The 22,825-nt window shown below is 36.0% G+C and overlaps 1 protein-coding gene and 4 long non-coding RNA genes across 11 annotated transcripts; 2 read left to right on the top strand and 3 right to left on the bottom strand.

The window, feature by feature from the left end:
• Nucleotides 1-174: 174 nt before the first annotated feature.
• LOC107267685 lies at nucleotides 175-5,797 on the bottom strand. Its single transcript, XR_003059671.1, has 9 exons — nucleotides 5,619-5,797; nucleotides 5,203-5,333; nucleotides 4,914-4,991; nucleotides 4,610-4,697; nucleotides 3,670-4,035; nucleotides 3,332-3,511; nucleotides 3,117-3,240; nucleotides 2,554-2,671; nucleotides 175-276 (listed from the first exon to the last, which is right to left on the bottom strand). It is a non-coding gene; the product is annotated as an uncharacterized LOC107267685 (long non-coding RNA).
• LOC112494353 lies at nucleotides 925-3,831 on the top strand. The gene is made up of 7 exons (XR_003059677.1): nucleotides 925-987; nucleotides 1,052-1,238; nucleotides 1,308-1,708; nucleotides 2,562-2,766; nucleotides 3,039-3,084; nucleotides 3,156-3,467; nucleotides 3,729-3,831. It is a non-coding gene; the product is annotated as an uncharacterized LOC112494353 (long non-coding RNA).
• A 1,487-nt stretch (nucleotides 5,798-7,284) lies between the features above and the next one.
• LOC107267694 lies at nucleotides 7,285-13,738 on the bottom strand. 5 transcript variants are annotated; one of them, XR_003059668.1, is made up of 8 exons: nucleotides 13,007-13,738; nucleotides 12,776-12,894; nucleotides 12,564-12,686; nucleotides 10,474-10,698; nucleotides 9,860-10,031; nucleotides 8,263-8,589; nucleotides 7,960-8,199; nucleotides 7,285-7,420 (listed from the first exon to the last, which is right to left on the bottom strand). It is a non-coding gene; the product is annotated as an uncharacterized LOC107267694 (long non-coding RNA). The 5 variants fall into 5 exon arrangements; XR_003059670.1 differs by having other exon boundaries at nucleotides 9,860-10,088; nucleotides 12,564-12,894; XR_003059666.1 differs by having other exon boundaries at nucleotides 12,564-12,894.
• On the top strand, nucleotides 7,413-22,760 carry LOC107267691 (diuretic hormone 44). The gene is made up of 4 exons (XM_015739679.2): nucleotides 7,413-7,935; nucleotides 18,470-18,661; nucleotides 20,644-21,045; nucleotides 21,218-22,760. Exons 2-4 carry the CDS (start codon nucleotides 18,512-18,514, stop codon nucleotides 21,242-21,244), a joined length of 579 nt encoding a protein of 192 aa, XP_015595165.1. The 5' UTR covers nucleotides 7,413-7,935; nucleotides 18,470-18,511; the 3' UTR covers nucleotides 21,245-22,760.
• Nucleotides 18,554-21,038, bottom strand: LOC107267693. Of its 3 annotated transcripts, none has more exons than XR_003059675.1 (8): nucleotides 20,911-21,038; nucleotides 20,636-20,817; nucleotides 20,472-20,555; nucleotides 19,925-20,206; nucleotides 19,457-19,845; nucleotides 19,151-19,374; nucleotides 18,846-19,006; nucleotides 18,554-18,688 (listed from the first exon to the last, which is right to left on the bottom strand). It is a non-coding gene; the product is annotated as an uncharacterized LOC107267693 (long non-coding RNA). The 3 variants fall into 3 exon arrangements; XR_003059674.1 differs by having other exon boundaries at nucleotides 18,567-18,688; nucleotides 18,763-19,006; nucleotides 19,452-19,845; XR_003059673.1 differs by having other exon boundaries at nucleotides 18,567-18,688; nucleotides 18,763-19,006.
• Nucleotides 22,761-22,825: the final 65 nt, after the last annotated feature.

Raw genomic sequence — 22,825 nt, 5'->3', positions numbered from 1 at the left:
CTACGTTATCAGCCGAACCTTGGTTCATATGATAAAATAGATTTCCTTTTTATCGTTCGAGCGTAACACGCAACGTACGAAATTCAAATGAACATTCTACCGCCAAGATGTGAGACTGACTACTACTGTAATACGTTTTAATTTCCAAGAAAGCAGTATATATGTTGAACATACCATAAAGTCAAATTAAAAGCCCCTCTTGAAGGGAATTCAACCGAAAAGTATTCCGAAAATATTCAATATCCGTAATCCTCCTGACATTCCTTTTAATTTCATCTGAAATAAAAAAAAATCAAAGGCGAATATGAGCGCGTGAATCAACGACGTGGAAAGTACACAACTGACATAATGATTCTAAAAATATCCACCTATTATACGTCAGATGAAATAACAAAGTGACGCGACTAAAAATAAGTCATAAAGATGACGACATGACTTGGAAAGTTGCAATTTCATAGCGACGTTCAACAATTCTACGCGTCGATGAAGACGTGGGGATCTCTTACGTATACAGATTATTCAACGACTTTAAAAGTTGTCTGGAAATATAAAAACATTCCTCGACCTGTCTATTCTGAATGATGCAATTCAAGGTTGTTTCCTTCTAAATTCTATGACCTATATTCATAAAAATTAAATGCATTGGGAGAAAACCCATAATAATGAATATAGTGTGTTAATATTATTTACAGGTTAGAATTCGTCATGAATAAAGTAATAACTGGTGAATTGATTAGGCCAGTCAAAGAAAACTTTGGATTACTAGGAATGCCATTCATTTCTCTTCCTGGCGGAAATAAAAGCACCAGGATGGGGTTAGTGGCGGTCGGTAGAGAAGGACCGAAGAAAAGACAGAGCCCTCCGCCTTGTAATTAGTAAATTAAAAAGGCAACCAATTATTCCGCATAGATATAATTGCGCGATGAGATATGGCAGCTCGTGGCGAAATGAAGCAGATGAAGGAAATTACATCAAGGAAAGTTGGAAGTAAGAGAAAATAAAGAAGATTAAATAGGGCAAGAAAGGCGAAAAGAAAATTTTTGATTTGCAGATATTTAATTACTTAACACGAGTCAAAGCAGTAACTACGTAGGCAACAATACCTAATAGCAAAAAAAAAACATGGCAGACAGTGTGACACGTGCAAGAAGAACAGAAGATGCTGAAAAAGAAGAAATAATATAAAGCTGGAGTTATCCAATCTCGTATCTCCAGTTTCCATGAATACTGTTGGAAAAGTATTTTAATACTCATGAATATTAAACCCGCCGTCGGTATTCGCCTTATACCTGTGTGTCTCTTTCCAGAAATTCAGTAATGGCGTACAGACTTTTTAGGTTTCGTTTGCACTTTTCGAAAACGTCCATTGAAAAACTTTCATCTAAACAAAAATTGTCTCAACGTTTATCCCACGTCTAATACGAAACATCCCGGATATCCAGATTGTATTAAAATCTATACTAAGATGTTGTTAACGGCAACACAAATAGTCTGCACACAAAGAACAGCCATCTTGTAACTCGTTACGTATTCGAATTTAAAATATCGTCATTACAGATTCACAGCCCGTCACCGACTTTAAAAGAAACCTTTAGGTAAAAGACTTAAGGATCCACGCAGGGATTTAAAACTTCTCAGGACCACTTTTGGACCCTTGCGTCACCGACTAACCATCGCTTCAAAATTTATCCTAAGGAGCCATCGTTATGTAAGAGGAAAATTTCTAAAGCTCATCCCAAACCTACAGGCTTTCCTGACAGTCGAATTCACCTTCTCGTAACAAACTAACCTCTAAATTGTACATTTGGTTTATACCGTGTCGTTACAGCACACCCACGCTCTCGATACAGTTCTGACGCATATAACACATAAGGAATATCATACATATAAAACAGGAACATCAACTATGTACTATAATGCACATACGCATTTAGGCATAGGTACAAGGACCATAGAAATTAGTAAGACCATAATTTCCTCAGGATGATTACGACGATGACGACCTCCAGGACAACACTAGACGTGTTTGCTGTTTACTAACCGGGAAACGCGCTCGTTACTAATCTAAGTCCTGCCATTAACGGTAGGATAGGTATACAAATGTCTCTGTAAGCTTCTATTGGACATGGAGCTTATCCAGTCCTGATACTAGGACACTAATAGAACCATATAATATACTTTAACATACAAAAGAGATGCATTAACCTTTACAAAGCCGAAGATATATTGGACAGCATGAAAATTTCATCATTGGCAACTGAGTTAGGGACGAGTTTGAATTTCTGATTGATTTAATGAAATTTTACTAGGATCGACCTAATTGTATTATTGAGCCTGAGTGACGTATTGGATCTGTAAAAAAAAGTTGAATGAGAAAAAATTACACTTTTTTATATACTGTCGATGAGAAGCAAAATAATGCTTGATTGATTCGAGAGAATATTTTTTTGGGCTTATTTTCTATAAATTTATGATTTACATGTCTAAGTATCGTTAGTACTCATGTATCATGGTCGTTGACTCGTTTACTGATCTGAATATCTAGGTACATACGTTTCTAGGTAACCCATGTATGGATGGATAGGTGCGTACGTCAATTCCATCACGTATGGTGTCATAGACGCCTTCTATATCCCAGGAATATTTCCATATAAATGACTATCCACCATTCCTGTGGATGAAAAATATTCGCTACGCATAAAAAACGGGAATTAACCTCATGCAGTTTAAAAAGGATTAAAGCTTCGACAATTGGATGCGATAAAGGTAATGCGATTGTTTAAATAAAATTTTATAGCAACTTTCGCATTGGATTAGTCGTTGAGCGGTGGGAATTAAACAGTTAAAATGTCGAATTTATTAAAAAGTACAATTTTTCATAATGCTCAATTGCCTTTTTTTCTCAAACCTCCAAAATTGGTAGAACGTTTACACGGTGTAAGGGTACGAGCCCAAGAAAACCTTGCGGTTAGGGCGAAGAGTTAGGATTATGAGGAGCTCAAGAGCTTTTTGACGTGGTAAATTTTGAATTTATACAGGATCAAGATGTCAAGCACTGGGAAGATTGGATCGGGAGAATTTCAAGTGAGGGAAAATATATGTTTCTATATTGATACCTTGTTGAGTCGACCTGTATTCCCTGACCCTTTTTCCAGATTATGAGATTAAAGAGAGTACTGGTTCTCCTGGCGCTCGTGTTTCCTTCAAATGCCTTCTACTCTTGGCTATCTTTGACTTTATCTGCATTATCAACAAAAAATACTAGAGTCAAGAATAGTGAGAGAGAGGAAATCAAGAAAAGGAATACTTTCTTCACTTTGCTAAGACTCACCCCTAGGTACTTTTCTCTCCTCAACTGGAAATCAATATTGACCCTATATTCTAGGGGTAGTTCTACAAACAAACCTGAACCTTGATCATGGGTTACAAGTCCAGTTCAGTTACACAGGGTGAAACGTTCATCTAGAGTAAGTACTTCCTCTGCAAGGAGACTGATCATAATTGGGAGTACCTGAGAAGATAAAAAGTAATATGAGAATTTAAATTAATGATGTAACAGATAAAAATAAAAATTCATAATACATCTTTTGCATTCAATAAAAATATCTTTGTCAACTTTAAATTCAGATTTTGGTATCTGTTAGATTCTACAGATTTGTCAAAGCTTACTAATTCCTCTTGTAATTTATCCAGTACAGGCTTCTTATGGCTATTTGTCATTTTTCAAGTTCCACACTTAAGGGATTGCCAGGAGAAGAATTTACTTGAGATCCCAGGCTCTGTCAATAGAAGCAGGGATCACGGTGTCTCCAGGAAGTGGTACCAACTTTGTTGACTGTAATTGCAATAGTCTTGGAATTGTACTGGGAATTGTGTCAGCCAAAGAAAACGTGTTTATTGGCACCAGAAAAACTGCCAAAAGTATCACGTTATCAAACAATGGGTTTTAGGGATTAATATCCATTGTTTAATCAACACGTGACTTTGAAAATCTTGCATAAATCTCTCAAAAGAGTATCCAAAATGTTTTTAGACCTAAAACAAGAATAATTCTACAATTATTAATTGTAACGACAAACGCAAGTTTCTATTTACAATGAACAACCTTTAGACTATTAATAAAGTTTAGAGTCACATTGGATAAAGCTGTAAAACCTGTTATCTGCCAAACTACGTAAACTCAAAGTTTCTATATGTACAAAGCATACACGCACGTGCGAATCGACGTCAGTCGAATGACTAAATCACCGATTTCCCATTCACTATCGTACAATAGGATTCGTATAACGTAGCAAAACATTGAAAAAATGTAATGATAGTAAAAACGACACGTGGGTCTATTGCAATCTGATTACTATATTGTATCTAGCATATACATTAAAAAAGAAAATAAAAAGATAATTCATTAAAACGTCCAGCTATCCGTGCCAATTAATCTGCATATATACATACGAGAGTGCACATTGCAAGCTGACCAATTCCACGTAGGAATTTCATAATATCAATTTCAAGCTCGAAAGAGCTTTCGAAAATTAATAATCAACCATGTTACGAATTATCCTCGGTTCAATCCGTTCAATCTGACCCTATAAAAAAATATTTTTCATACCGGAAGTTACAGAGGGATCATATGCATTCGCAGCATGAAGAACGGGACGAAGAAACGGATGCAAAGTCCCACAGGAAATAAAAGGAGGCTGTAACAATGAGAAGGAATAAAACAGAAGATATAACGCATAACGACTCACCCACTCAAAATGTAAAACACTAAGAAAAAGTTGTGCCAACTTATTTCATCACTTAGCTACAAGAAAAATGGCTGTCCCACTGCCAGTACGTTTCTGTGTTATGCAAATGCTAGATTACCAACTCTCTACGTAAAACTCTGTATAAGTATTTATGTTAATAAATACCAGTGCGAAACATCCTACAAAATCCAAGGACTCCGTACACGCGTCCACCTGGTTGAATATCGTATTGTTGAAAGAAATCTAAAAATTCAAATTTCAAAAAGAATCAGCAGCGACATAGCAATCAAATTACAATTCGGATTCAGAATCATGACGCGAGGCTAACGAGAGAGTATTTTACCAAAATCACCAGTGAGGTTAGGCTTGGCAAATACATTTCGAAAAAAGAAAATATTAATCCAACTTTATCCAAGAGCCACGTTGCCTAGAGCTCTTGTTTCTCGGAACTTACTTAGACTCCATTAGTCATCCGCGTTTAGCTTGTTTGAAATGACGATTACGGTCCTAATTGTTTTCATATTTGATTTTCATAAAGCATGGAGTCGGCCAGGTACCCGAGCTGCGTACGTCAGTATATCGTAACTGTCGCAGAAATGTACGTTGTCATTATTAATAGAAGTGAGCTGGATTATCGTTATTTCTCAATGTTACACAGGAACAAGGGAAAACTTCAGTCTCTGATTTTACTTAACAAAATTTAGGTCCCAGTGGAAAATTACGTATGTAAAATTTCTTCTAGAATTCTTCTCACGACCATAAATGCTTTACAGTCTGGATAACCTAACCTGACTGGCCCAACGCGATGTTACCTTTACGATGCAAACTTCCTACTACCAGATTCTGTATAATCATTGTATGCATACTCACATGTGACTATCATATATGCGACTATCTTAGCTATGTGTGTAGTAGAATACGCAGCTGTACAACATGACTGTTTGATTTAGTAATTTTATTGTTAGGAATTTTCTGTAGGAGATATGGTTCTGCTGTCGCGTGCCACTTGACATATATGAATCCAAAAGACAATCATCTCGACCAAGCATGGTATCTGGTACACTAATGGAGGCTGTGCAGATGCTAAGAGACGCAGTGTCAGTGAATAACGTAATTACCTTTTATGATTTTTCTAATGCAAGAGGAGCCAACGGCGTCGAGTGAGCAATGCGTTAAAGTTTAACGTCTCTGTTCTCTTGCTTATTTTCCAGACCAATCTCTTTTGCGGTAGCCAATACCTAGGAAGATATCAAACTGAAAGTTCTTTATTGAGATGAGAACTGAGCAAACGAGAAATTCTAAAGTTTCGCAAGGAATCCACGAAGCTAACAATAGGTCGTGATCGAATATGAACTTACCTTAAACAAAAAAAAAGGGTTAAAACCAATACAGAGATAAAATCTAATGCAAGTAGATTGATTATCTGAATAAAAGAAGACTGAACTTGGTGGGTGCCGACGAAGAATCGTAATGGATCAAACTTAACCCTTTTCGGTTTTCCTTGGAGGAAGAAAAAAAAAGGGAAATTTCTTTATGATGAAACTTCCTAATCCCTCCACTGAGTTAATCGATCAGAACCGATGTGAATGGGTGGTGGCAATGATACAATCTGTTCTGGTTCTACTCATAGAAAAATACCTAAAAATATATATTATCCTGTGGAACCTTAACAATCTTGGAAATAATAAAATAACACACACTGCTGACAGGTATACCTGATAAATGAATTTTATAGGAATTCTATTGCCAGCTATTATTACAATTAGAGGAGAATACATATGGCAGTGTTACTCCAATGGTAACTATGCACCAGGATAGGATCCGTTAAATTGATCCAGATAGAGGCTGAGCATACATCTATCTGAGTGGTCTGAAGTCATTAAATCAAAAGCTCCTGCGTTCGGCCACTATGTTGCGGTCACCTAGAAGGTTCAAACTAGGTCGACGTCTCACAACGTATTTCCCTTTGAGCCTTAAGAACAGGACAGACTCTAAATAAGAAGGTAGTACAAGACATCTAGTATATACATATAACTCACGTATGGTATGAATGACAAAACCTTGTTAATTTCTTATACACATGTAGTGTATACATGAATATATATATGGCAGCCATGGTACGACAGCTAGTTCTAACGTAATGAATGAACTTTGACTCTAATGAAACGACCTGCACATAGCTCACACGTGAGCTTAGAAGTACAAGATATATTATTGTGACAAAAAGCTTCAGTGTCATCAGAGACTGTCATTAATAAACAAAAGCAAAGTGTTTAACGATGCTTGAGAATTTCTGAAGTATAATAAAACCGAAAAGTTTCGCTGAATAATTAAATTTGAACAATATTCACATTATCCCTTAATAAGATTCCATTGTTGGCGCGAAGGCATGAAGCTATGAAGTGCACTAGTGCCAGCCTTATAATTTTGTTGAAACGTTTTGTTTGAGCTATCATCCGGTTAACAGGTGCTTGGCGTAGGAGGGTGAGGGTGCTCCTAAAGGGTGCCCAGTGCCGGGGTGGTTATCGTGGTGATTCGGCAGCAGGGTAGGAGTCGCCGTGAGGATAGTGAGGCAGCCAGTGTTACCAGGCGGCTATAAAAGCTCTCTCGCACCGCTGGGAGAACGTCATACGCCGGTAGTACACTGAACAGTAAAGAACCCCCAGATTTCTCTGGAACAAAAACCGCGAGTCGAGGAGCCCTTCGTTATTTATTCGATACACGCATCCGCCAGTTTGCGTGTAAAGAATCAGCGTAGGAAAGATCGTGGGTAGGAAAGTAAAAAAAGAAGAGGCTGAGAGAAAGTATAAAAAAGTCATAAGGGATAACCAAAACGTGAAATTCAGCTGGCTGGGATTTGTCTCGCGAATTGCGACTGTTGAATAGTACATTTTTAATTTTTTAAATCTAAAACTGTTACTTTAGCAGTGATCGGCAATATCTGTTCTGGAAAAGTTTTGCTAATTTTTTGTTTTAAGGGTGATCCTCGCGGATTTTACAAAATTTGTATCGGGGGTTGGAAGGAAAGCCGGAAAATTATTGTAGATCCGTTTACAACGGTTGGTATAAGGGAGCGAGAGTGCTTTGAGTACCGAGGAGAGAGGGTTGTTATCGTTGCTTTTCTGTGAAAGTCCGGGGACGGTCCAGGAGAGAATTTGTCCCAGGGGAGATCTCTCGTCTTTTTTGAGTAAGTAAAATGAAATTGCAATACCTATATAATGATGGAATTCGCGTATGATGAGTGATCGGCGATGAGTCATGCTTGTGCAAATATCAAATTGATGTTACGAATTGCAAACTGCTAGGGGATTTGTTGTAGAATTTTTATCCAACTTTCCCGTCGTCATTCCGTTTACATCATCCTCTTATCAAGGTATCTTAATCGCTGGATGGTCATGATTATTTTGAGAAAGAACAAGAAGAAGAATCATTATTCATTACGGTGCGATTTCTGTAACACAAAATACAACATTAAATCACCAGCCAGGTTTTATCATATTAAATGAGAACGTACCTTCTTCTTGATGGGGATAAAAAGGAGCAGCCTCATTATATCTCGATTCTGATTCCTCGTAGCATGAAACTTTTTTAACTTATTCCCTGTTTTTTTTTCTCCTTTTTCTCCCATTATTTTTCAAATCGACTCCCCATTATTATTGTTAGAGGAGTGGGAAGGGGTAACCTTGCTTGGAGGCTCTTTAGAGTGTTTTCAATCATCCATTTTATACTTGAACTTCAAGTCGTTCCCGCTAAATTTTCTCTTTTGAGGTTGAACAAGAACTCGATACCCTTTGACATGGGATATGAGCGACATCAAGTAAATTGAAGGTGTTTGTGTATCCTGGAAAAGTATAAAATAAATAAAAAATGAAAAATTTTACAAATTTTCTATTACATCTCATAGTGATGGTCATGCTTGACAGTTGAAAATTACAAAAGATTGATTTTGTCATTTTGGTACTTTGATCTGTGTTCATAAAAGCAAAACCAGAGATCTTGAAGTTTTCAATATATATATATTAATATATATTGTTACAAAATGAAATATGAAAAACAGTCAAACTCCCTTATTAGATTCAATGCCAATCTAAAGTTTTGCTATAGAGTAATTATTATGATAAGATAAATACACAAAGATTGTATTCTTTGAAAATTTAATAACAATATAAAGCTTGTCTACGAGGGGTGCCAAAGTTAATTTTGCCAATATGATTTTGTCAGATTGCTAAATATAGTAAATCCAGGATACACATAATTACAGATCCGTAAACACAGAGCACCCACGTGGATTGCAGAATTTAACATAGCGAGGAGATTATAGATAGTCGCAGATTTTATGTGAAATCTCTAAAAATTGTACATCGTCATTACTGCGGTAATAAACAAAAGTCCTACACGGATCCCACTGGTCGTAGCTACGAAATACTATATGACGCAATTGAGGTTACGTAACGCTTGAGATAAAAAAGAAAAAGAAAATGAAAAGGGTATTTTGATTCTGATACCTCTCGCAATATACGTTAATAACCTGTTTGGTTTGCGTGCTGGTAAAATCGCCAGCTGAATATTAAAGCGGCAATGATAAGGGTAGAGAGCGAGGGTTGGAAAAGGTGCGAGGTTTCGCGAGGTTGCTAAAGCGTCTGAAAGGTGGAGTTCATTAAATGGGTAATTCCGTGAGGTTAATTGAGAAAGCACGAACGAAGAGAAAGTAGAAGGTGGCGAGTACCGCAAAAATCTGAGGAAATGTCGAGGAGTAAAAATAAATTGAATGAAATTAATTGAGAACGATTAATAGTACTTTGGAAGCTCGTAGACATATTGAGAATTAACTATGGCGACCTGGACACATTATTTTTTAATAGCAGTTGAATTACTTAATACGTAAAGAACGAAAGTATGATTAATAATTTTGGAAATTATTTTAAAAATTATTGAAATTTTACATTGGTAGCTCTGACAATTTCTAGGGGCGCTGATAGTGACTTATATGTAAGCTTACACAAGCGTTTCGTTTGAAATGGAAGAGAAGTTGAAATTTCTTAAGGACGTATTTCCTTTCGACTCTTCTTTGATTTATTACGACAGAAAATGAAAAAGCCTGTATAAGATACCCTTTCTTTTTACTGCTTATTTTTGATGCAGTAGCCGTCTGTTCTGTGATATTAACTTATTCCTCTCGAGCTCTTCCTTTATGAAAAATCGAACTCCTACAGGTATATGCAGTATCGATTTTCTCTTGAAATAATTTTTTGAAACTATCAGTAGCCTCCAGGTGCTGGTCGACTGCAAAAGAAATAAATTTCAAGGCAGGAAATATTATGAGAATCGAGCGCGAAGAATCTGAAATAAAATTGTATATAAAATTGGCTGATATTTTCCATGAGAAATTCCTAACTCCTTTCCTTTGAAAGGAGCTACAAATAATTTCAGTGAAGTGTACGAGGAAATTCAAAATGGGCGTATGCGAAACGAAAAAAAATTTTTGGTTAGTTCTCAAAAGCCAAAATTTGGTGTACATATATTTTTTAAATTATTATATTCCCGTTATCTCGAAATTTCAAATTTTGCCGCGTGAAGTTGCTAATGCAGGATTTTTTGGGAAAATGAGGCTACGCCAAAATTAATTATTCCGAAGTATGAATTTTTGGAAAAATGATGATTCGCGAAAATGAGGCTGTGCCAAAATTATTCATTCGGTAATGGATAACGAAACGAACTTTCTTACCTTTTTCTTAATTATCATTGTTATCTTTTCGACGGTGACAAATTTCACCTGGTTTATTGATTTCTACTCAGTTATCGTCGATTTAATCAAAATTCACACTAATCTGAATAGCGGTGCAAATCAGAAGCTCGATCCCATTGATCCCATAGAGAATTGCATTCGAGTTCCATTCTCCCATGCTGAGTGCTCCACTTCATCGGTAGAGCTATGCAGACAATGCTTAAGCTGCATTCACAATAGAACATTAAACGGCTATTATGAATAATGAATAGTGACATGTACAAATAATTGGTACAATAGTTTTCAAAATAAAATTTTAGCTTAAGCCTGATTTGCAAAATGTAAATCGCTCGAGCCCTTGTCGTTCCAAAATATCATATTTCGATCGCCCAATTAAATTTAGTATGCGATTAATTGAAATTTGTTAAAAAAAATAATTGTGACTTTCCAAAGGTACATTTTTTCAAACCAAACTATGCTGTTGCGTCTGATAAGTGAAAATTTACGGATTTGGATTTGGTGCAATTGTATTTTTTGAATCACATTTACTTAATCCACTGTTGAAACTGTTGAATATTAATAAAGGATTTTGAAATTCGCAAAATTCCCTACAGCTGTACGGATAAAGTGATACCTGGAGCGAGAACGGAAACTGGGTTAAAATTATATGATATATAATAATATAGAAGCTAGTTGGTTCATGAAATACGAAAAGTATCGACCGTGTAACAGAACGCCATTTTAGCTGAAAGTTATATAAAAAAATATGATAAAAAAGAATCCAACGGATTTACCATATCCGCGAACTTTTTTTATTAAATTTCACGTAAAACCCATTTTTAAAAATTGGCAGTGGCAGTTAACTGTATTTTATGTAACTGTCTATTGTACGAAGATCATTGAATGTAAAGAAATAGGAGAAAAAAGGGATTAACACGATAATATCTCGTCGTTAAACAGTTATTCACTAGATTAATTTTCATCTAGGGGTATTCTGAATGAGACAGTTAATATTTTCCCAAAAATTAAATCTAAAGTTTCGTCCACCTTGTATGCATACACGAGCGCACGAGCATATACCGTACAATGGGGGAGGAGATTTTTATAGGTTAGTTAAGGGTAGTTTGTCACGGAGAAGAACTTATGAATATCTATATACGACATTAGGTAGCAAACGGGCCGATTTTACGAAGGATTTAACGAGTGAGCCAACGGTTCAACAAGTGCACCCCTGACCCACCCTAGAGCACCATTACCGTAAGGGTGGAAACATATATTTGAATAACCATGCAATTCTTTTTCTGGGCCGAACGGTACATCAAGCAATAATAAAAAAGAGAGAGTGAGTTTAAAGGGATTTAATATTTTAAATGAAAACGACCGGCCGTGACGTCATAGGAATTTTGAAAAAAAAATTATTCAGTGATCTGGGGTCCTTTAAGCCCCCACGTGACTGTTGGAGGGTTAAAGTAGTCAACCAGTCACTCAACGAGACATCCACTCAAAATGCATAAAGTGTGTTAATACCGTCGCGGAATAAACGTATAGCTGAAATACTGCATTTGAAGATGGGTGGAACCCTAACCTTAAAGGTGAAATTCTTGGATACTGACAGCATGTAAAATAAAGGACTGAAGTAACGTCAGATTTTAAATTTGCAAAATCAATTGAAGAAACGTCACAAAATACTGTAGCTAGTTTTTGGCTGTCACTGGAAACAAGCTTAATAAAGTTTTCTTGGAGTTTCTCTTCATAAGGATTGTTTAAGGTTTTGATATTTGATTGTCACATCTATTTAATTCCTGCTTACATTAAGACGTAACTAGGTGATTTCCGTCTCCTTATTTTCAGACATTTCCGCTCGATCGTTAATCCTTCACATGCGTGAAGATACGTCATAATAAATTTAAAAAGAGAGCAGCAGGCAGAAAGTAGGGTCTCTAGCGGAAATCATAATTTAAAATGATGACATAAATACATGTACAAAGATGAAACGTGAAGAAAAACGCCCTTATAAATGTAAGATCAAACGAAGCATGAAAACGGCGCACTTACTTGTTTGGAATGTTAAAATTATTGTTACAACTTACCCTCCTTCATTTCACTTTTTATTTTCTTTATTTATTTCCCTTTACCATTCCACCAGCTCTGACCGCCTCGGAAAAGCGGCGAACTTACGAACAAGCGGTTGATCTTGTTTTCCACGTCGTAAACTTATGGGCATAAAATCAACGATCATGAGCATAATAAACGCAAACATACCAGCCAACCAAGCAATCAGCTTTTTGATAAACTGAATCACCTAAAACCTTTCTCTTTCAATCCTGACTGATTACTAGTATCAGACAATTCCATTAGGAATTCTATACTCGAGTGGACGAATCAAAAAAGACAAGCGTGGAATGACTTGTAATATAATATCTACAAATAAAACATAGAATAATATAACACGTTACAAAAGCAATGTATGAATCAAGGAAAAAAGGTTCTCGCATACACGTAACCTTAAAGTGCAACTAATTGTAGTACATACCTATCAACTTCTACCACGTAGCAAGTCTTTGTCGCTTAACCTCAAAAGAACTAACGCAAACGATCCACGAGTTTCATCCAACTTAATTAGCTACAATACAAATCACAATCAACACATCCGCTGAAAGCAAGGGATTCAGACTGTAAAATATTCAGCCATCTTGTCCAGGACTTACAGTCCCTAACAAGTGAATTATACCAACTTCTAAAAGTATTTAACTAAATTCCCGGCAAGAATCAATAAGGGTGGTTCACACTGAAGATTAACTGAATCAATTTGGCAGATTTGATTACAAATTTTACGTATTCTTTTACTGTTTCACGGCCATGTGGCTTGTCACTGTAATACAGAAAAATGTTGTTTTGATCTCCCTTGGTTTTTAAGTGTACACTTGTTTCGACCATATGCTCAATAAGCCTCGGCGTGACAGGTCTGTATACTAATAAATGCCAAAGGGAATTTGCGATTAATTGCTTTGCTCGTTATTTATCGAGAGAAATTAAAATGACAATTGGTACTACCTGTGACGGTTGATAGTCTGCCGATTATTTTCTACTCGATAACAAACTGAAATACATATATAAACATATACGAATAAGGATAGAGTAGGAGGAACAAGGGTATCCAGAAATGTACTGTCTTTTAATTTTGCGTTACGCACGACGGAAGATGGGAAATTGCAAATGCAAATTGAACCTCGATAGAATCAATACCGAGTAAGTGCATTGGCTTGTATCGATGAACGTCGCTTCGAATCAAATGTTGAAATACATCTCATAGGGATATCAAATAGAGTCCCGTATATAGGTAAGAGAGTCATACAGTAGAAGAACGTAATAAAAGAAAACATGAAAAAACAGATAAAAAAAGAAATAGATAACGGACAAACGATAACAAATATTTTTTCTTAATTTTTTTTTTGGCTAACCCTCAGCCCTTTTTTTCCTTCTTTCATAATTCCAGCCACCTGTACGGTATCCACGGTTTTTGAAGACTTAAGCAAAATATAAACTCCTGAGCTCTCGCGCATTATAATTCCCACTGTATATATAAATACAGTTTAAATGATATCCAAAACTTTGCATAATCGAAATGAATCCTTTAGTACATTTTATGGAAATTCTACTAACGACGCACTTTCTGTAGCGGAATTGAGAAAAGAGAGAAGACGAACAATACTTTGGATAAAGAAAGTTTGATACCGCGTCTACAGTCTTTAATGATCTTTGGATGATTTATAATAAATAATTATATATAGGGTTTGGGTAGATTCTGATTCTCCTATCAGAGTATGGTTCTAATTGATGAAATTCATCTACTAATTTGTATTGTCAATTGCAAACCTCTAGTCGCTCTGGAGGATTCAGTCAATAACAATCTTCAATGGCTATCGGAAATTAAACGTGAACGCTTGAAAAGTTTGAACGACTTTAACGCTTAGTGGTAGAAGTTCACTGCGTGATAAGATTAACCTGGTCCATGAGTATTTACCAGAGGGCACGACCTGCCGAGTTTCTATAGCACTTGGACGTCGAACACGAGTTTTCGCACGAATAAACCCTCGAGTGTTCAGCTAGGCTATTTACTATATCCATGGGAAAACTGAATTTACATAGCACGTTGACTCAATAAATACTATTTTATATCTAATTCGATATGGATTATAGATAAGTATATTAGTCCAGTCGGAATAGCCGAAATTTGGACCGACTTCTATTCAAAGACCCCACCACAGCGCCAATTTTTTCGGAGGTTGTTTGAACCTATAGGAACATGCCCTCAAGTTTTCGTTAAAATCCCAGTTGCATTTTAACAAATAATAATTATTAAAAATTAAAAAGTCGATTTTTTTTCGCTTTTTTTTTTGTTATGCATTTTTCGATAAAAAAATCGGAAAAAACTATTTTTCGATAAAATGCATAACAAAAAAATTACGGAAAAAACTCGACTTTTTAATTTTTAATAATTATTATTTGTTACAATGCAACTAAGATTTTTACGAAAACTTGAGGGCATGTTCCTATAGGTCCAAACAACCTCCGAAAAAATTGGCGCTGTGGTGGGGTCTTTGAATAAGTCGCATGTCTATTCCGACTGGACTATATGTGTATATAGAATATACGTATAAAAAAATATTATCGGATAAGAACGATTCTTTCGCTAATGTAAAGGCAGCTTAAACCAATCCTTCTTATCCTTTAAGGGTAATAATGACTGACAAAAATTCTTCCACGGAAATTTTCCTTTTACGATTATATAAGAATCTTAATACTAATGACTTAATTAATAAATCTGATAACGTTATTATAAGGTACTTCAATGTTAAACAATGCCCGCCACCGGCAGTACTCTTCAAGCTTGAATGAATATTCCCTCAACAGCTGAACCAGGGATGATCAATCTTGCTGCCAAATATCCTTTTGTAGACGTTTTCCGAAAGGCAGTAATTGTACTTGGTGGTTAATTAGCAGATAGGGAGGCATCTATTTTTGGCCAAAAATTCCATGCGTCTTCACCCTTTCAATGAAAGACACGTGGCTTTTAAGAAATTTAAAAAAACTTTTACCGCCTGTTGCTTCCAATACATGTCACGTGATTGTTGCAGGGCAGCGTAATTATAAGTTAATGAAGTTTTCACATTTGTTTGTGGCAACCAGAATTACTGATGAAATGTTAGACATTCATTTCGAGTATACCAAGTCGTTGGGCATTGAATTTCTATAGGCTTCAGTATTCTGGAACTTATTCACGCCTTAATGACATCCAGTGAAGAGCCGTAATCAGGAGTAAATGTGTATACCTATGTAACATATATACAAACAAATATTAATATATAAGTAGTAGGAGGCAATAGATTACTCGCTAAGTTTACTCTGAGAGCCGTTAAACCATTTATGGATTTTATTTTTAATTCTAGACCTATATGCTCTTTATGTGTCTTCTATATATATGTTCATAGGCAATCTGTATATTTTCATGGAATGAAAGGCCAATACATCAAGCATCGAAATTTGGGGCTATAACCGGCAGATATAAGCCCATCTGATTTATAACCTGGTTTATGAAATAATTACTTTATCAGCAGACGCCATTGCCACTTGTCAAACCACCCACTCTAATTTTGTACACAGAGTGAAAAATAATCGGATACGATATGACCGATAGCCACATCGCTATTCGTTTCCGTTGCCGAGCATTAATCTAACACCGGTAATAAAGCAAAATTTTATTTAATAAATAAGCCATTGTTCCAAGTAATGATTAGAAAAATCGAACTTTATCGTCATGTTCCTCGTTGCAAATATATAACGTATTTCTTTTTTTAAATTTTTTTCTTAGAGATTTAGCAGAGTAATTACCAAGAGTATAATTTTCTTTGAATATTATTATATCAATCCCCTGAAGATATTTTCTTTGTACAGAACTTAAGGGACATGCACAGACCTATCCTTTTCGCTAATTGAGAACGTTTTGACAGTTTCCTTCTTATTTTTTTTCTTGGACAAGAACGAAAGTTCCATCGGAGATGTAATTTTCCACCATAACACCCCCCACCTTCTGCTATCCATTAATTAATTCAACATTGGCTCCCCTCCTCTCCGTAGGTTGGAGGGTGTAGGTCGAGAGCGCATTGCTTTTAAAAGTGAAAAAGTATAATCACCCCTCGCAGAATGACAACCCGTCGTACTGGCAGGTGTGCCTTGTTAATTGAAAAGCAGAAACAGAAGTTGAAGCCTGTAAAATAATCGTGATACAAGAAAGCAGCCTTAATGAATTTTAAAGCAATAATTGAAGTTTTTACGTTTACCTGGTTTGCGGTTCAACGCGTAATGCGCAATGCGAGATGCGCGTGGACGATTTACCATTCATTTGGGAATGTAATCGTCGAAATTATCCATTTTGATAAATTCAACCATCCTTTTTAAATATTGATCGAGACTTTGATTCGCCTTTGACTTGATAATTGGCTCTTTGATTTCGGCTCGAGTTAGCCGACTCTACCAGATATCAAAGTAATGAATTATCGTAGCGTCATGATACATAGCGTCGCGACGCTTCAGGTTTCGTTAGGCTGTTCGTTGGATTCCGCTTACTCTTCGTAAATCTGTTTGGATCGACGCTTCCCATTATCCGATACTAACTTTTACAACCGTCATAATCCTTAACGGCCTCCGCAACGTTGCCAGCCGTTTATGTGTTTCGAAATGAACATTTTTTATTTCCCATATTATTACTTCACTTCTTCATTGAATCCTGCTATCATCTTCCATATGTTTCTCTGCACACAAATATATTACCGTCTGAAAGGTGGTGTAACTTTTGCAAAATAACTCTCCGTAACCGACATAGAGAATTTTGAATAAAAAAAATATTTTAGGTTATCCACAGAAAAAAACGTAGTCCGAACGACGGACAATTGATAAGACTTATCTTCAAAGCTTGTCCTATCAAAAATTTTGACAGTTCTATCAAGTTTTCAGACATAGAGAAAATCCAAGATATAAGTCAAACAGAGAAAGGTTCATAGCCATACCTTATAAAATTCATTACAGAATATGATGAATGACGTAATAGAATCTTGCCGTATCTATGTATGCAAATGAACGGGAACTTGATCGCTGAGAATACTGGATGACGAGGAGAAGGATGAAGAGGAGTCGTCTTAGGATCAAATTTCTTGAGCACCGCGAGAACCTCAAAATCTATTCCAGCTGGTCCATTTGAATAACGCCATTTTCACACCCATGTCAGAATCCTTTATGCTCTATCCCCAGTAACGCATTAATGCCAGAAGTACCTGGTCAAGTTTTGAAACACCAATGCACAATTAATTATCTATCGTCAATTTCAATTCATTAACATTGCTCATAAGTAATTTTGAAACAAGCACTGAATCTGTAATTAATTCTTGCAAATTAATTGCACTCTGTTTACCTTGGTTTTTAATTTTTCGATTAGCAAATTTTCAATCACCCAAACCGGCGTAGTTTGCATATCGAATACCAGATCACTTATTAACCCCCCTGATATTGGAGCGTTGATTATTGACAATAACGCTAACCAGGAAATAGATATAGGAGTGATTACCTGATAACGTATTTCCATGTATATTGCAAGAGAATATTTGTCGTTTTTATAATAATAATCTGCATGGAAAGCAAAATCGTCTAAGTATAAAAATAAGTAATTGTATTCTAGATTGAATAGAAAAATCCATTTGAGGTTAGGATCGTCGATCAACTATGAAGGAATTGTGAGTGGATCAATCATTTTTTTACATAATGGAATAATACAGATCACTCTAGGTAGATCCTAGAAGCATAACAAGGAACCTTGGGACGTTTCTCTTTTTTATCATAAAACAAACAAGCCTCACTCTGAATTTCATTCAAGTTAAATTCCTTATAAACCGTAGTAATCTTGCATTCTGTGTTAACGTTGGTGCATCATTTTGATTTTCAGAAAAGAAAAACGAGTCACTCAAGTACTCAACAACTTGCAAGGATGATCCTCGTTAGCGTCTTGGCAACAACAGCCATAATCAGTCTTGCAGAATCAACGCCACTTTCCTATCCGACGTATCGTAGGCGGGAACTTCAAATGGCGGATCGTCCAGAGCTTCTGCTCCTCTTGAATCAAATCCCAGGATTGGAGGTACGATTGAAGAACAGCAATATGATCCTTGACAGACATACAATAATGAACTATAATCCTTCTATCAGACATTAAATTGATAAATAAAACGTTTACTTTACTTAATTCCACGAACAAGTCAGACATTGGGCTTTGTGAAATTTCCAATAACTAGATCCGACAATATGTACTTTAGTTGAATTACCAGTATAACATTTTTCTTCATTTTCACTTCCTCTCGTTTTCCCAAATGAAAAACAATTGCCAAAGAAATTGACGATAAACTTTTTGCTTCGTTTATCCTAAATTATTTATAACTCAACGTTCGTTTTCTCATTTTATGTACATTTGCTATGATTGGTAAATCTGAAAATAAAATACAGAATCGTAAAGTCCAAGTGTGGCTGATAAATAAACTATTGGAAAATAATTAGATTGCGATGGGCGAGGATAGACGTAGCTTTCTCTTCTACGGTATGTATTCTATGTATGGAATGTTTACTCCCTTACGCTGGGTATAAGGAAAAAGTCACGTTATCGCCAAGTATGATAGTCCGATCGGTATAGGGATACGTATGGTCTTGATATAACCTGAACATATTTTCTCCTTGGGGCGCAATTGAAAATGGGAGAAGGAAACATTGCGATAGCGTAGTGTACATACACTGCGATAGCTATATAAACGAGATCATTCTGTCTTATTACCCTGAGCGTGGTAGGAAACGTAGTGGATTCTGAAAGAAGAAAATAAGTTTTGATAAAATAAGAGAAATTTACGATGGATATCAGGTAACCCATAAGAATTCATTACGTAACCGAAAGATCTCTTTATGAAACAGTTGAGCGAGTCTGGATTCGTATCTTGAAATTTCAGCGAATATTGCATTCTGGTACAATTTAGTAATTTATTTTTCTCTCATAAAAGTTTAAACGGCTCATACGTACCGAGTTACCTGCAATTTTAATTTTCCTATTTTAATACTCTAACATTCTTTTTTCTTTTGTCTTTCGGTAAAACATATGCGCCCTGGGCTAGTTTAATTTTTGTTCCTTCAACAACTAAGATAGAATGACGCCAGGAAAAAAAAAGTACTAAACGCTAAAAGCATCTTCGTGCTGTACAGTGAATATAAAATTTTCCCACAAATGCAGTATGCATCTGAGGTGTAAGTGCTGCTTCGATTTTACACCTTCTGATATCGTTTCTGGAAAAAAATTATTACATATAATCCGATAATTGTAGATTTAATCAGATATAGACGAATTTTCGATGTGATTATATACCATTTTATATGATTATATATAATCATTTCTTCTGGGATGTATCGTGATACTCAAATCGCATCTTAACGTTATTTATTATGCGAGTTCGATCAGCGGCTTCTTATGGTCTAATCCAATGCCGCTTGATGCGTGGTAAATTCTTAGGCTTGTCACAAATAAAAATCCCCATCAAAAGTACTTTGTGTAAAGAGAATCTGAATAAAAAGCGTCCACCGTGTAGATTAATAAGTAATAGACACCCTTTGTCCCTTTGCCATATGAGAATCGTGTTCGTATTTCGATCTGGAAAGTAAAACGAAAACCCAATAAGAATAAAGAGAAAAGAAACATAGAGAAGGAAAGTACGTGTAAAGACTACGAGAAAAAAAGAGCATCCTGACACAAAGGGAATAATTCAAATGACATCTGATCCTGAGTTCCTTCCCGCGTGGATAGAAAATCTATTAAAAAAAAGAAACGAGAAGTGAAAGAAATTCACTGCGAAAAAGATAAAATCGACAGAAGCGTCGCGACGTTATTATTGAGACAAAAGAGTAAAGCTCCACACCTTTCAGTTGCATTTCCCTCATCGCCACTCCCAGTACTTCCTTTAATTCTCTACATTATCGTATCCAGCACACGCGTCATCGTCCTGCAAACTTGACTTCTTTATGTCCTTTGTTCTCTAGCATTAAAGTACTGCCTCTACTAAAAAGCCTCTTCTTAACCTACAATTGCAGATGGAGCCGTTCGACTCGAACAGTGGTCGCGATTCGCCATTACTGCGTCCAAAGAGATTGGGTTCCTTATCAATCGTGAATCCTCTGGATGTGCTACGAGAGAGATACCTCCTGGAATTAGCTCGTAGGAAGATGCGTCAGGATCAATGGCAGGTAGATGCCAACCGACGTTTCCTACAGACCATTGGAAAACGTTCGAGTTCAGATCCCGAGCCGGAAGTGACCAAGGTGTCAGAAGCCAAGGGCAGAAACGATTTCAATCCGTACCGTGATTATAGGGCTGATAAATTTGCTCAGGACGATGAGCAGCACGTCGAGAGGAACACCGAGAGGACACAGGATTGGTACAACAATGGCGACAGTCCTGTCCTCAGAGATGGCCAGGATGATGAAACACGAAGGGTAAGATAGTCCTGAAGAAAACTTATAACAATAAACTGACATATCCCGTTACTAAAATCAAGAGGGCGTACAAAAAGACTTCAAGCCTTCGCCCTTTTGCCTTCAGTCACGCGATATAAGAAGCAGACTACTGTAACAGTCATTGGCAATTAGTTTGGCGTTTTTCCAACAGATGGCTAACGAACTTCACCTCTTGTAACCCGTCGAAGCCTTTCAAAGGGATGAACAGGGAACCGAGAAACAACAGCTTCGCCTCCTCATTCACAGCCCTTAAATGTCGACGACGTCATCGATGATTTCTCATTCAATATCGGTACACGTTACGCTCGGTTAATAGGTATTAAATGATTCGTGTTGTACGGTAGATCGAGTCGTAATGGCGGAATACCGCGGATCGGGTTGCTTCCCTAGCCCGTTTCGATAATCACTTCACTTATTATTATTCTTATTCGCTGCGTTTATTATATCTCTTGCGGCTCTCACGTTCCGGCGGATAAAACAAAGCAGTATTATTAATTGTAATTTTAACTTGAACTTTCCTTCCACCTTATACTTCCTGGATCTCCTTCCACCCCTAAAAAAAAAAGGAATCAGGACTTGCACGATTTTAAGCAACGTAAAGGAAACCAAAGTAAAAGGTTTAAGCAATTTATCTTACGTAATTTTCAAAAATTCCTAATGGAGGTATTCGATTATTTTTTTGTATCTACTTTCCTTCCAGCTACGTGACTCCCTTGTGAAGCCTATTATTTTTTCTCAATTGACTCCTATTAACTCCACCTTTGAATTCTTCACCAACGACTAACTGTAATAGGTAAAAAGAAAAAGATTTCCAGACGAATACTAAATTAACGAAAAGATAATGGTATACATAACATTAGACAAGTACATTAAACATAGGCACGATACTGACATGTTCACAGACACAACAATACAAGAAAAATAGACGAAACACGTGAATTAATGCTTTAAACAATGTACGTACATCGATGTTAGATAATAGGTGACATAAAAGAAAAAAAAACGAAGAAAACGCCTGTAACGAATGGACCTTATCATTGGGTTTCGCGTTTCATTTACCGGTAATGTAATATATATATATATATATATATATATATATATATATGTGTGTGTGTATATATATATATACTACATCGACGGCTCTAATATCTTAAGTGTTTATTATCAAATGCAATTGTAATGATTTGTTTATAAGATATTTTTATATTTATATACCGCTCTACTCTCTAAGTTATTTATTTATTTATTAATCCAGATGATTATTTATTTATTAACAGGGTTGCCTGAGACCCCGATGCGCTGTTATATATTATTTCCATCTTTTTTAATTTTTTTTTTAATGTCTCTTTCATTAGCTCGTTGCGCCACTCTCGCATATGGGTCAATTGCCACGTCGGATAGGACTGAATTAGTTGTAATAAATTTTGTTTCAAATAAAACCACCGCTCTATGCCGCTTTCCTTGCTCCCGTTCTATTATTACACATGTTTTTATCACATATCCACTTATCCATATCCGTAGTACAAGAGAATATATACAATAACGAGTAATATTATAACGTAATTATTTTTTAGCTCTCTCTCTCTCTCTTTCTTTATCATGTTTCAAATACACCATATGTGGGGAGATATCATATTGTAATGAGAATATTCGTTATTACAAATCAAATGTGACATAAATCCAATTGATGTGAAGTATAAAAGTGTAAATAATCCAATATCAAAAGAGGAATAAGTCATGTGTCAAATTTTGATGTTAT

Source organism: Cephus cinctus, unplaced genomic scaffold (assembly GCF_000341935.2).
Source record: "Cephus cinctus unplaced genomic scaffold, Ccin1 Ccin1_scaffold0448, whole genome shotgun sequence".
Taxonomy (NCBI): Eukaryota; Metazoa; Arthropoda; class Insecta; order Hymenoptera; family Cephidae; genus Cephus; species Cephus cinctus.
This window is presented reverse-complemented; position numbering and strand designations above follow the sequence as displayed.